The sequence below is a fragment of the Silurus aristotelis genome (assembly GCF_946808225.1).
Source record: "Silurus aristotelis genome assembly, chromosome: 7".
In the NCBI taxonomy this organism is placed as follows: Eukaryota; Metazoa; Chordata; class Actinopteri; order Siluriformes; family Siluridae; genus Silurus; species Silurus aristotelis.
Genome location: NC_139580.1, coordinates 22,896,524 through 22,910,744, shown reverse-complemented (window position 1 = coordinate 22,910,744; position 14,221 = coordinate 22,896,524). Strand labels below are relative to the sequence as shown.

General features: G+C 40.5%; 1 protein-coding gene across 8 annotated transcripts in view; it reads left to right on the top strand.

Annotated features, from left to right (window-relative positions):
- The window catches only part of ankrd26 (ankyrin repeat domain containing 26), a 31,206-nt gene extending 19,381 nt beyond the window's left edge, over nucleotides 1-11,825 (top strand). For 6 of the 8 annotated variants that reach the window (XM_083546058.1, XM_083546060.1, XM_083546059.1 and 3 more), the window contains 18 exons: nucleotides 12-153; nucleotides 319-532; nucleotides 617-800; nucleotides 1,304-1,450; nucleotides 1,566-1,952; nucleotides 2,076-2,657; nucleotides 2,771-2,923; nucleotides 3,117-3,292; nucleotides 3,745-3,838; nucleotides 4,950-5,027; nucleotides 5,915-6,049; nucleotides 6,231-6,343; nucleotides 7,145-7,289; nucleotides 7,485-7,775; nucleotides 7,965-8,200; nucleotides 9,060-9,270; nucleotides 10,474-10,519; nucleotides 10,721-11,825. In XM_083546058.1, coding sequence (XP_083402184.1) covers nucleotides 12-153; nucleotides 319-532; nucleotides 617-800; nucleotides 1,304-1,450; nucleotides 1,566-1,952; nucleotides 2,076-2,657; nucleotides 2,771-2,923; nucleotides 3,117-3,292; nucleotides 3,745-3,838; nucleotides 4,950-5,027; nucleotides 5,915-6,049; nucleotides 6,231-6,343; nucleotides 7,145-7,289; nucleotides 7,485-7,775; nucleotides 7,965-8,200; nucleotides 9,060-9,270; nucleotides 10,474-10,519; nucleotides 10,721-10,884 — 3,498 coding nt within the window. In that variant the 3' untranslated portion in view covers nucleotides 10,885-11,825. Of the gene's footprint in view, nucleotides 1-11; nucleotides 154-318; nucleotides 533-616; nucleotides 801-1,303; nucleotides 1,451-1,565; nucleotides 1,953-2,075; nucleotides 2,658-2,770; nucleotides 2,924-3,116; nucleotides 3,293-3,744; nucleotides 3,839-4,195; nucleotides 4,223-4,949; nucleotides 5,028-5,914; nucleotides 6,050-6,230; nucleotides 6,344-7,144; nucleotides 7,290-7,484; nucleotides 7,776-7,964; nucleotides 8,201-9,059; nucleotides 9,271-9,545; nucleotides 9,604-10,473; nucleotides 10,520-10,720 lie in introns of all 8 variants that reach the window. The other 2 variants (XR_014534278.1, XM_083546057.1) reach the window with 2 other exon arrangements.
- The last annotated feature ends 2,396 nt before the right edge of the window (nucleotides 11,826-14,221 follow it).

The window sequence follows — 14,221 nt, the reverse complement described above, 5'->3', positions numbered from 1 at the left end:
TGTCTGCGCAGAATGGTGGAGAGCTGGAAATTGCAGATGACTTCGATGACCTAACGCAGTCGTCTGACACAGCTACTGAGGAGCTGGACTCTGTTACCTCTGGCTACTTTAATGCCTCTCAACTCATCAAGCAGCTGGACACCAGCTCTATAGGTGAGCTCAATGTATACATTTTCATTTTAGGGAGTCACTGTATTGCAAAATGAATTTATTTGGTCCATAAACAAACAATGCCAAAGTAGCAAAATGCACTATATACAGAAAGATATGTATTGATGCTAGGTGAGGCTTATTTCTCTCTTCTAATGGGCTTTGTAGATTCAGTGAGCATGGTGAAGTTTCAGAACATATTCTATGAGTATGAGCACACCATCCAGAAGGAGTGCAATAAACATAAGCGACTGAGTGATGAGATTTCTCAGCTGGAGCAGGAACGGAATGAGCTCAAACTCCTGCTGGATGAGAGCAGAGAGAGCAAGTCCAACATGGAGCACCTCCGACTAGAGCTGGAGACAGACATCAACAACCTCAAGTGAGTTGCACTGGATTTTGTCTTTCGGACGGTGACATTATGTCCACAATGTCTTCGAGCTCAACTCTGCATTTTCCACTATAGGTTTTTGTTAAAACAAGAACAGGAGAAGCACCAGAGTGCCTCTATGCTGTATGATAAGACTCGGGAACAACTGTTTCGGAAAGAGGAGCAGCACCGAGATGAGGCAGAGGAGAGGGAGAAAGTGGAGCTCAACTTGAGGAACCTTGAGCTGGAGATTAGGGCCTTGATGAACAACATGAAGCAGGTAATCATCTATGATACTGACAGACTGAAATCAGATTTGATGTTAATGATATTTATAAGAAAACATTAGTTACATAAGTAACATAAGTTAACATAAGTTAGTGATTTTTAGTTCCACTAGGCTTGCACTTTTGGTTACTATTTCATAGGAAAACTTTTGGACAGGCTTTTCACTATTTTTTTATCGAAGTCAAATAAGCAATGATAGACTTTATTTTATATTTATAAACGTCAAATATTCTCAATTTATCTGGCAGGAAAGCAAGGGTGTGCTGCAAGTATGTGAGACGGGGAGGGGGCAGGGTTTTAAAAAGGTTTATTATTTACAAATTTTTTTTTTCTAAAATTCATTTATTATGTCAAATATGCAGTAATGTGGCAAATAGTTTTCATGTGACTATAGTATATATTTAAGATTAAATAAACTGTTATTTATAATCAGTTTAGTTCACAATATATATAAGTTGCACTTCGACTAATGAGTGTCTGTGATCTGCTGCATAGTTGGAAGAAGACAGGAATGAAACCCAGCGTCTTTTGGTCCATGAGCGATCTGCTCGCGCCTTGCAGGAGGACCTGCTGAATAATCACCTACGCAAGCAGCAGGACATTGAGGAGAAGAACCTCAGGAACCTCACCAAGACCACTGAGGTAAATGGTCAAGTAATATATTTAAAGCCGTTGTGTCTGTTACAGTTGATCAGCGTCGACACATTTTTTCTCTCAAGCTTGCATTACTTATATGACTTTTGCCTGTTTTGTTTAGGCTACATCCCAGCTGACCGAAGCTAATGAGCGTGAGAGGGAGCTGCTGCAGCAGGTCTGCACATTGCAGGAGGAGCTGAGCTCAGTGCGGGCTGAGTTGGATCACTTTCGTTTACTCTGCCGGCAGGAGGAGAGCAGACTTGTTGATGAGAGAGATGCTCTGCGGGAGAGACTAGAGGATGCTCGACGTGACCTAAAGTTAAATGATGAGACTCTAGCCCAGACCATCTACCAGTATAATGGGCAGGTGAGCACCTTGAAGTCAGAGTGTGTGCTGCTCAGCACCAAACTGGAGCACGAGAGGCAGGTGCGCCAACAGCTGGAGGCTGAGACGGAGACCAGCAAAGCACGGCTCCAGGTGGCACTGCAGGAGACGGAGAGGTGTCAGGTGTGTATGTGCTCTATTTGTTCTCCATTTTCAATTGTAATTGTCTGGTTCTTTTTTAAAATACTTTGTCCATACAGCTTGGACAATGTTCAGGTTGCTGACTCCCTCTGCTCTTGTTGTCAGGCGGCATGTGCAGAGACAGAGCGCACCCTGCAGCGCGAGCGTGAACAGCATCTGAGATCTGAAGCGAAACAGACATCGGAATCCATGTCACAGCGTGACACTGTGCAGTCACTTTCGCAGAAGCTGAGTGAGGCTGAGGCCCGTGCCAACAGCCTGGAGAATGAGTGGCACAGAGCCACTCTGATTGTGGCTGAGAAGACTGCGCTGCTGGAGACGGCAACCCGTGAATGGGAACAGGCCCGTGCGCGGCTTAAGGATCTAGAGGGGATGCTGCAGAGTGAGCGTGATCGGGCCAGCCGTGCCCTTGCGAGACACGATGCCATGCAGGAGCGGTTAGCACAGGCGCAGAGCGAGGGTGCCTTGCTCAGGCAGCAGTTGGAGGAAGCACAAAACAGAGGTACAGCAAAGGACCAGGCTGTTACTGATGCGCAGGAGTGCTTCAGCCAAGCACTTAACCAGCTGCGCACCAAAGGTGAGGAACGAGTGCAGCTGGTTGAAGAGAGGAGCAAAGAGCTGGCAACCAAAAACGCAGACCTCCGAGAGCAAAACTACAGACTAGAACAGGAGAAAGCCGATAGAGAGGTGTGTATGCTTAAAAATCACAAAAATAAATCAGTTCTGTTATGTGTTTTCTTTAAAGAACAACTGCAGTCATGTTACTGAAGAGTTGTGATGCACTGTTGTCTCTATGGTAGACTTCTCTGAGGCAGCTTCAACAGGAGCTTGCTGATTCTCTGAAGAAGCTGTCCATGTGTGAGGCATCTCTGGAGGTGAACACCCGGTACCGCAGTGACCTGGAGGAAGAGAAAGTGCGCACTCAGAAGGACTTGGACAGACTCAGGAAAAAGGTGCCCAAAAAAATCTTATTTGTTAAATCACACCATACTGTGTAATGATCATGTCATGGTGGTTAAAGCATAAACTGGAGGTCATTCGAAGTGTAATTTATTTATTTATTTTATTCAACAACATCATTGAGTCATTTCAGTTCGACCAAGTGTTGTGTAGTAAGTGTTGTCTTTCTCTTTGTTTGAACTCCAGCTTCAGGAGAGTGAAGAGCACAACATTGGGGTAGAAAGACGCATTAACAGTTTGATGGGCACTTTGGATGAGAAGGAGCGGGACCTCATCAGCACGGGTCAGAAGCTCCAGGAGGCACTCGCTGTTACAACACGTTCGGAACAAACCATTAAACAGCTAGAGGAGGCAGTACAGAGGTATAGGTGCTATTTTTATAAATTAGATTACATTCAACTTTATTGTATTTGTGCAGAATGCCAGGACAGAGCCAATGAAATGCAGTTACCGCCTAACCATAAGTGCAAATAGCAATAAAGTTATATTGCTACAATTAAATATTATAGTCTCTAAAAAGTGCAGGTATGAGCAGTTGGAAGTACAGACCAGCTCAGTGCATATGAGCTGGTAATCATAAATCCTTTTGATTTCATTTCATATTTGATCATTAATCTCTGATCATTATCTTCTGATGTTAGTGGCTAGAAATAAAAAAGTTCAGGAATTTAAAATGGAAACTCATGCGAGTCTAATAAATAGTCAGATTTTGATTGCACATACATTTATTTACATATATATATTTAGGTCTGTGTGTGAATGATTTTTTTGTTTTTTCTCTGAAGAAGTGTTTACGATTTTGTCATGTTCACAGATTGGAGATTGAAAATGCCAGATTAGAGGCAACAGTAAAACAACAGAATAACCGCATTGAAATACTCGAGAAAGAAGCGCAGGAAGCTACTGCTGTAAGTACAGATTACTATTTCGAGCTTTTTTTTTTATTATACAGTATTGTCAAGCTGCCTTAATTTCTTCCATTGTGTGCTTATGTAAATAAGTGAATAAATATTGAAAATGACCATATTATCAAAATAGAAAAATAGGTTTTATCAACAAAACTGCTTGTAGCTTTACTTGTATCACATATCAACAAGGGAACACAACGCAAGTTCGGTCAGTCCCCAGCACTGGTACAGAGACCCTTAGCTGTAGAACATTAAACCCTCAGTATACGTTTATACCTTGTTAATCATATACATTCTCACCTTCATGAAATGCTTCATACCTGCTGTGCACTGATAGTGTGAGTGTTCTTTTCACAGCTGACAGATTCATCACCAACGGGAGGGGTTGGTATTTTACTTGTAGCTGTGGAATCAAACTGCCCCTTTCACTTAAAATTTTCGAGGTGTCCAGATACAACCCAAGCAAACATACAAACCTTTGAAATATCAGTATATTTACGTTTCAGTTGTGTGAACTGGATGGTATTACATTTCTGTTGGATGATAGGTAAAGGAATTAGAGCTCTTTTATCCATATGCTACAAGTTTTTGTAGCAAATATTGAAACATCTTTCATTTTAGACACTAACTGTGCTAAACTACTGGTGCAATACAGTGTAATAAATATGGCTGTTCAATTCTTAGAAAAACTATTAAGTACCCATTTTTATAAGCCAGAAATTTTGAGGCATATGTTGTGGTAAATTTGATCTTGAATGTTACAACAAAGTATTTTGTGATATATTTCTGTACAGTATACAATCAGTGCTACTGCATTTTTAATGTTATACATAAATTTATTAAGACCTTCAGGTCCATGCTTATCATGTTTATTTTTTAAATAATGTATTGGGTTGTTTATGGACATTTTCTGTTCTTGGTGGTGGTCTTTCAATTGAGTGTTTCTTTTCACTTGATTGAACTTGCTTTTACATGATTCTTCTGTTTGAAGAGCTGAACTGCATTTTAGTGTCTGCATAAACTGTTTCGCTGTGCTGAAAAGATGTTAAAGAACTCTTCACCCTGCTGTTGAAGTGTCTCAAACGCTTATACATCTGTTACATATTTACAGGTCCGAAATCAGTTGGAGAATTTGATCACAAATTTGCAAAGCAGCAAGATGACCCTTGAAGATCAGCTCAGTCGTGAGGTGCAACATTTCTTTTCTGTCGCATTGCTGAGAAGTTTGTTGAACTTGTTTATAAAAGTCCATTCAGCATGACTTTAGTTGCTGCAGTTGTATATCAGGTTGAAATTTGAATAGCAAGTCTGCAAGACTTACTGTTACTGGAGGGAGAGGAGTAAGAAATGTACCTTTATTTCATAGAAAAGGTTAATACAGACATAGAAGTCAGTTTTAAAAGTAAAAATAAAAGCATGTTGTTGTCTAAAGTAAGGCAAGATGGCAGAATTTGTGTGGTACAACTACAAATTCGTTCATTTTATCTGACTATGCTAGCTTCAGATCTTGGAGTTTCAGAAGATGTTTAAGATGTTAGCTTATATGGACAAGTAAAAAAATGCTTCTAATGCTTGTAAGAATTTTCATAACAAAATGTAAATGTTTTATTCATCGATGTCACTGTTGTTAACGGCAAGCATCATTTGAATTGAGTGATAAAAGTAATAAACTAGATCAGAATCAGAATCAGGTTTATTGGCCAAGTGTGTTGACACACACAAGGAATTTGGTTCCAGCTGTTAGTGACTCTCAAAGTAGAGACATAAATTTAAAAAACTATACATACAGTTTGGACTATACAAGACAAAACAGACAAGACAAGACAATACAGACTATGTGAGACAATATAGACAGTATGAGTATTAAATTGGGATACAGATTATATGACAGATCAGTAATGTACATAAAGTGTGAGTGCATGGTAGTGCAAATTACAGTATTGTGCGTCAGGTATAATAAAGAGTTTAATATAGAACTTTGTACAACATATAGCAGCCATAGTGTGTGTAACATATACAGATATATTAGATGACTGAGTTCTAATAGTGCAGTATTGATAATGGTTCTTCTCTCAGGTGCAGAAGCAGAGCATGCTTTCCCACAATGCCCATGACTCTCAGGCCCTGTGGGAGGAGGAGCTGAAGAATCGGTCACGGTTCGGGCTCCGACTGGCTGAACTAGAGAAAGAGAAAGAAGAGCTCACTAACCAGGTCACTGTAACAACCAGATACATGTTTGTTCTGTAGTCTTTTCATGCTTTATAATTAAATTTTTTTGTAAAGGAAAAAACATATAACTGAGAAACTCTGTGAACATGATCACTATATCAGTAAAAGTAATAGTGAATTCATAGAGAATTTCCATCATTTTGCTGGTTTTGCACTATTACAGGTGGAGCTAGAAAAGAAGAAAGCCAAAAAGAAAGCAGAGCAGAAGAAGGCCACAGATGTCCGACTTGAACAAGAGATTAAGAGGAACACCGAACTTCAGAACGAAATGTATAGGTAATGCTTTAAATGTGTCTACCGCTCCCTATAGTGCTGAGATACCCAGCTGTGTTTTTACCTCGTCGTGTTTAAACCTAAAATACTTTAGTGTACGTGTATAGTATATCCCTGTGGATTTTTCCAGTGGTCCATACTACAACTAACCCTAACCCACTATTAGGGGGAATTATTTGTATTATTAGTTACCATTCCATGGTGAGTGATGGACATGACACTATGTCCCGGTTTGGTCAAACACTTAGGATGTATTTTACAGCAGGGCAAACTGATGCATGCTTAATTGTATTTATTTGTAAATTAGCAGTAAAACTGATCATAAGAAAATGGATTCAGAGTTTGCAATTTGTTTTAGCAGTGGTTAACATTAATTAGCTTACATGAATAAAGAATTTTCAGCTGAAATATCAAACATTTAGTTTTTGTATAGCAAAATTAAATGCAGTAAATGTATCCTGTGCTCCTTAAAAAAAAGCATGATAAAACCTACTAACTGCAATGAATGTGATCTGGATTTTAGTTATTTTTCATAAATAAAAAATAAATCAGACAAAAAGATTGTTATTAAAAGTTGTAGTTTGTATGCCAGTATAGTCCATTAACCCCTTGAGGAACTCAAACTCACAGCATGCATTTGGGAAGTGTTGAGGAATCCTGTGAGAGAGGAGAGAAAACAGAAACAGACTGTTGTGAAACAGACAAGAACTGAATTGTACAGAACTGGACTGGACCCTGCAGCTGTTTGCATGAACAGAAACTCTTTGTACAAGTTGAATTATACAAAACTGTGTGTGTCCGAAGGTTGCGGACTCTGGTGAAAACTGCTAAGAAGAAGCTGCGAGAGCAGAATGGAGGAGAGCTGGGTTCTCCTCTGGGCAGCCTACGAGGAGAACTGTCTTTTAGACCGAATGAGACAGAGGGAGCCCTCAGCAGGATGAAGATAAAAGTATGTCTCTTTGTTCAAAACTATTTATGTGGAAAAAAGGCAAAAATGTTGAATGATATGTTGTTGTATAGATATGGTATGAGCTACTTCTGCTTTGAGGTTGACAAACAATTCAAGTTTTACGCTTTATTATTTTAAATGCTTAAAAATGCTGCTTTTTACCATAATCCCTTCATTTCTCTGTTTTCACTGCAGGTGGATGAGCTACAGGTGCAGTTGGAGCGTGAGGCATCATGTAGATCTAAGATGGAAGACATGAACCGGGAGCTGAAGGAGCAGCTCAGTACTTTAAAGAGCATGGGTCGCAGATATGAGCGTCTGGAGCGCAGTAAGCAGCAGTTAGAGGAGGAGGTGATGGGTCTGCGCAGGAGGGTGGAGGCAGGAGTCATGGACCCAAGCCAAGCCGAACAGTTTCGCAGGGAGATTGAAGAGAGAGCCAGACAGGAGATCCGTCATAAACTAGATGAGATCAACCTCTTTCTGCAGGTACAAGCAAAAGCAATATGTCAACTCATAATGAGCAAGGTTTTTTTTTTTAGAGAAGTTTTTTGTTTCTTGCATGATGATTTCACTAATTGCTGCAGTTGCCACATTTCTGCATTGTGTTGTCTGTTTAGAATGTCAGGTCATTCCTATAGTCTGAAGTACAGACAATGATGTTCTATTTGTTTGCAGACACAAGCAGCGTCTCAGGAAGCTCTGGAACAGATGAAGGCTGCTAACGAGGCAAGTCAAAGAACTGAGCTGGAGCAGCGCATTAGAGAGATGGAGGCAGAGCTTAGCCGCGCACACACCAATCAGCAGGACAGTCTTCTGCAGAGAGATTCCAGCCGCACGGAGCTTGAGCGCTACAGACAACTCTACAGTGATGAGCTAAGACTCCGGAAGAGCCTCGCTACCAAGCTTGATAGGTGAGACCCACACATGAACACCTGCACCTGTTAAAATTTTATTTTATTTCTTTCTTTCCATACAGGCACAGGTTCATTTTTTTTTCTTGTAATGCTAAAAAATATTGCATTTTGTTATTTGTTATGCAATGTGTTGTTTTGCTCAGTTATTGATCAGTCATACCTCTAATGCTCACAGTTATAGACGAAGTACACAAAGCATGTACTCGAGTTAAAGTAGAGATAAACTCTGTAAAATATTACTCCAGTAAAAAGTAAAAGTGTCCCTTTAAACTGTCACTTGAGTAAAAATTCAACTGTGTTAAGTATCCAAGGTGCTATGATTTATTATGGCTATATTGTACTATAATTTTTGTCACAAGATTCTTTGCTTAATCAACTCAGTTTATGTGAAAGGAATCCAATTTTACTCCAATCTATTAATAGAATGATATTTATGAGTAAAACACTGATTGATATCTATTTAAATGATCATGATCCTAAAACCTTTCTAACTACTTCAAAATAAGTGTTGCGAATAAGGCCATGGTGTTGTGGCGAGTTCGAGTCAGGAGTTCCTTCCATCATTTATTCCTCTCAAAATGTTCTGCTTGCTGTTGAACTGACGCTTTGACGGTTTTTTCAACTCAAATAAAAGGAACGACTGATTTTACAAAATGTGGTTGAGTAAAAAGTTTGACTTTGAAATGTAGAAGTTAAAAAAGTAGAGTCTCCCCAAATGAAAATACTTCAGTAAACTACAGATACGAATTACATTTTCTTTATTACTGTCCACCACTGAATGCTAAGCAGTACAAGTCTTTAAATATATTGCTTATCTGCATTGAATTATCTTAACTGATGAAATTTCGCTTTTCAGGACTCACGAGCGGCTAGCAGAGGTCAACACAAAGCTTCTAAGTGAAAGGCAGCGCAGCAAATCTCTCCTTAACAGCAGTATAATTAACGGAAGTCTGGGAGGACCAGCTCTGGACACACATTCCTCTCTGGGCCGCCTGGGATTGGGAGCGTCTCTGCTCAGCCCTGTAGGGGAACAACACACCAACCGTGTGGAAGCCTACCTGGCAAAGGTAAGCTGTAGATTTGAGTCTGTGTTTAGTAGCTGTGGGTTTTTATCTTTTTGAAACATTTTCATTCACACTGTTGTTACAGGCATACCTGTAAGAAATTAGCAAGAACTTTCATAGACAGTTATCATATATAATCCATATTCACTCTATCCTACATCTGCAGCTGTGCAATTCTCTTCCACTTTTCCTCCTTTTTCTATTCCTGTCACTCCTTCACTTGTTTTGTTTCTTATACACTGTGCACACATAACCTCTTCTGTTTCTTACTTCTTCAGCTCCTAGCTCAAAAGTCTGTCTCTCACCTTTCCTCTCTTCAGCCTGATTCATAAGCAGGTGTGTAGTTGGTGTAACTCACTGCTGCAAAAAGCATGGCTTTGCTATCAAATAAGTTTCTAACTAACCTGAACTTTAGCAGTTGGACAAAATCATTGATAGTTTTTTTTCGTTTAACTTTCGTGCTAAAAGATCTTAACCTTACCTGTGTTGTATTGTTTCCATTCCATGCATTCATTTCATAGTGATGTGTTTGAATAACTTATTCAGAATTTTTTTATTTAATTTAATAAAAAATCTGATTAAATAAAAAATGTAACTTAATCCATAGATCATTATAATATGACACTAATCAGGTAGAACATTATGGACACCGGTCTAATATTGTGTTGGTCCTCCTTTTGCTGCCAAAACAGTCGTGACCTGTCGAGCATTAACAGCATTAACTTCTTTAGCAATCTGAGCTACAGGAGCTCGTCTGTTGGATCGAACCACACGGGCCAGCCTTCTTTCTTAGATCAATGCTGCAGTTTTGGAGATTTTCTGACCCAGTCGTCTAGACATCACAATTTGGTCCTTGTGAAACTCACTCAAATCCTTACACTTGCCCATTTTTCCTGCTTTTAACATATTAACTTTGAGCACAAAATGTTCACTTGTTGCCTAATGTATCTCACCAACTAACAGGTGCCATGATGAAGAGAAAATCAGTGTTATTTACTTCACCACTCAATGTTATAATGTCATAATTTGATGCCTGATCAGTGTATATTATGGTGATGTGAAAGTTTGTTTCTACATTATCAGTGCTTATTACAGCAGCCAAACGTTCAGCCTGTGTTTTTGCTTTATATTATAAACTCTGCAAAATATAGCAGCAGATAAAAAGTGCACATAAAGTAATGTTTTATCCACTTGTCTCTTTTGTAGATGCAGTCTGAACTGGAGAAAAGCATATCAAAGGAGCTCGACTATGGTGAGTGCTTCTGTTAATGTACAGCAAAGAACAGTGCCTACTTACACAGTCATTAGATTCTGATCACTTATCATAATTCAGTGATGACTGTACAGTGTTTAAGCGGGTTTTTTTTTTTTTTTTTTTTTTTTTAATATACCAAATTAAAATCCAAACTCTTTTGGCTGAAACTTATCTGTTTTGCTGGTTTCTTTCTGACAGGCACCACCGAGCTGGAGGGTGCATCTACCCGGATGTCTCCCGTGGGTTCCGCCTGCGGATCCCAGAAGAACCTGAACTCCAATCTAACTGTAGAAAAGCAGGAACCACTGAGCAGAGCCACACAGCAGTACCTGGAGGTTCTCAAAAAGAACTACATGATCTGAAATGGTTCACAGTAGAAAAGACCAGTGACCGAACCCTAACAACTGGGTCAGACCATAACACAATAAATGACAAAAAAAAAAAAAAAAAAAAAGGGTACAAGGAATTTTTTAATGTGTTTTTGTAGACAGAGAAACTTTACCACTTGTGTGTAAACACAATCGAAAAGGCTTGCATATTGCATATTTTGTGACCGAGTACAGTCACTTCATATAGAAATAATAAAGAGGAAAAAGCGGGAGGTGTGAAAGGACAATGTCGATGTACAGATGTGAGCGCCACAAGCATTCAGGAAAAATTCGACAAAAAAAAAAAATGCTACTACACAATCACCAAAAACAAAGCGCCAAAGCCTAAACACTAACTCTCCAATATTTTTATTTGTATTACTATTTTTTCACCTATGATCCACTGACAACGCACTTTGTACCTCAGATACTCAGGAGCAAGAACAAAATGTTTTAAAACTATTAGAGGCAGGGAAAGTTATAGCGGTTGTATGTGAAATATGGGTACACACACACACACACACACAGAGTGCTGCTACATATTTATACCTTTGACAGCTTAATGGTATTTTGAAAGGACACTGATACAAGTTTATTTATGTGCATGTTTTGGAAGCATTGGATTTAGTACCATGTATATCATTGCCAATTAATCAGCTGGTACAGTCTGTGCACTTGTGCAATATATTTGTCAACTTTTTTGAGATTTTCGAGGAAAATAAATATTTGGTAATTTTATTAACGGTTATTTTATTTTGAGACAAAACTAGAAAATGACCTAGTGACTCACTGTACCGCTGTATCATGCGGTATTGTACGGTACACTGGATCGATGTGGTGTGCTTTTTGTGTCTATTCTAAGCTTTTCAGTATTACCATGTTTTAAGAACAAATAATTGACGAAGTGGTAATTAAAAAAATTATTAACAAGCCCATTTGTTTTTGTTAGTGAATTTAATAGGAATACTTTTATGCAAAATCTGTCTTCACCCAAAATCTTCTTCTTCTTCTTCTTCTTCTTCTTCTTCTTTCGGCTGCTCCCATTAGGGGTCGCCACAGCGGATCATCCGTCTCCATACCACCCTGTCCTCTATATCTGCCTCTTTTACACCAACTACCTGCATGTCTTCCCTCACCACATCCATGAACCTCCTCCTTGGCCTTCCTCTTTTCCTCCTACCTGGTGGCTCCATCTTCAGCATTTTTCTACCAATATAATTCATGTCCCTTCTCTGCACATGTCCAAACCATCTCAATCTCGCCTCCCTCACCTTGTCACCAAAACATCCTACATGTGCTGTCCCTCTAATAAACTCATTTCTAATCTTGTCCATCCTCGTCACTCCCAACGAAAACCTCAACATCTTCAGCTCTGCTACCTCCAGCTCCACCTCCTGTCTTTTACTCAATGCCACTGTCTCTAATCCATACAACATCGCAGGTCTCACCACAGTCCTATAAACTTTCCCTTTCATTCTTGCAGATACTCTTCTATCACAAATCACTCCTGTCACTCTTCTCCACCCACTCCACCCTGCCTGCACTCTTTTCTTTACTTCCATAACACACTCTCCATTACTTTGCACTGTTGACCCCAGGTACCTGAACTCCTCCACCTTCTTCACCTCTTCTCCCTGCAACCGCATCACTCCACTGCCCTCCCTCTCATTCACACACATGTACTCTGTCTTACTCCTACTGACTTTCATTCCCCTTCTCTCCAGCGCATATCTCCACCTCTCCAGGCTCTTCTCAACCTGCTCTCTACTCTCACCACAAATCACAATATCATCTGCAAACATCATAGTCCAGGGAGACTCCTGTCTGACCTCGTCCGTCAACCTGTCCATCACCACTGCAAACAGGAAAGGGCTCAGGGCCGATCCTTGATGCAGTCCAACCTTCACCCTGAACCAGTCTGTCGTACCTACTGCACACTTTACTGCCGTCACACTGTCCTCATACATGTCCTGCACCACCCTCACATACTTCTCTGACACACCTGACTTCCTCATACAATACCACAACTCCTCCCTCGGCACCCTGTCGTACGCTTTCTCTAAATCCACAAATACACAATGCAGCTCCTTCTGTCCTTCTCTATACTTCTCCATCAACATCCTCAAAGCAAATAAGGCATCTGTGGTGCTCTTCCTCGGCATGAAACCATACTGTTGCTCACAGATGGTCACCTCTTCTCTCAGCCTGGCTTCCACTACTCTTTCCCATAACTTCATGGTGTGACTGATCAACTTAATTCCCCTGTAGTTACTGCAGGTCTGCACATCTCCCTTATGCTTAAAGATCGGTACCAGCACACTCCTTCTCCATTCCTCAGGCATCCTCTCCCCTTCCAGAATCCTGTTAAACAATCTGGTTAAAAACTCCACTGCCATCTCTCCTAAACATCTCCACGCTTCTACCGGTATGTCATCTGGTCCAACCGACTTTCCATTCTTCATCCTCTTAATCGCTGCTCTCACTTCCTCCTTACTAATCCTATCTACATCCTGCTTCACCAACTCCACATCCTCCAACCTTCTCTCTCTCGGATTTTCCTCATTCATCAGCTGCTCAAAATACTCCCTCCATCTTCTCAACACACTCTCCTCACTAGTCAACACATTTCCCTCTCCATCCTTTATTGCTCTAACTTGCAGTACATCCTTTTCAGCTCGGTCCCTCTGCTTGGCCAATTGGTATAAATCCTTTTCTCCTTCCTTAGTGTCCAACCTCTTATACAGTTCCTCATATGCCTTTTCCTTGGCTTTCGCCACATCCCTTTTAACCTGCTGCCGCATCTCCTTGTACTCCTGCCTACTTTTCTCATCACTCTGTCGATCCCACTTCTGTTTTGCCAATCTCTTTCCCCTAATGCTCTCCTGCACTTCCTCATTCCACCACCACGTCTCCTTGTCTTGCTTTCTATTTCCAGATGTCACACCAAGTACTTTTCTAGCTGCCTCCCTCATCACTCCTGCAGTAGTTGCCCAATCATCCGGCACCTCTTCACCACCACCAAGCCCCTGTCTGACCTCTTCCCTGAACCTCACACTACACTCTTCCTCCTTCAGTTTCCACCATCTTATTCTTCTTTCAAACCTTACTTTCCTCCTCTTCTTCTTCGCCTCCAAAACCATCCTACAGACCACCATCCGATGCTGTCTAGCTACACTGTCCCCCGCCAACACCTTACAGTCTCCAATCTCCTTCAGGTTGCATCTCCTACACAGAACATAATCCACCTGTGTGCACCTTCCTCCACTCTTATACGTCACCCTATGATCCTCCTTCTTCTTAAAATACGTGTTCACCACTGCCATTTCCATCC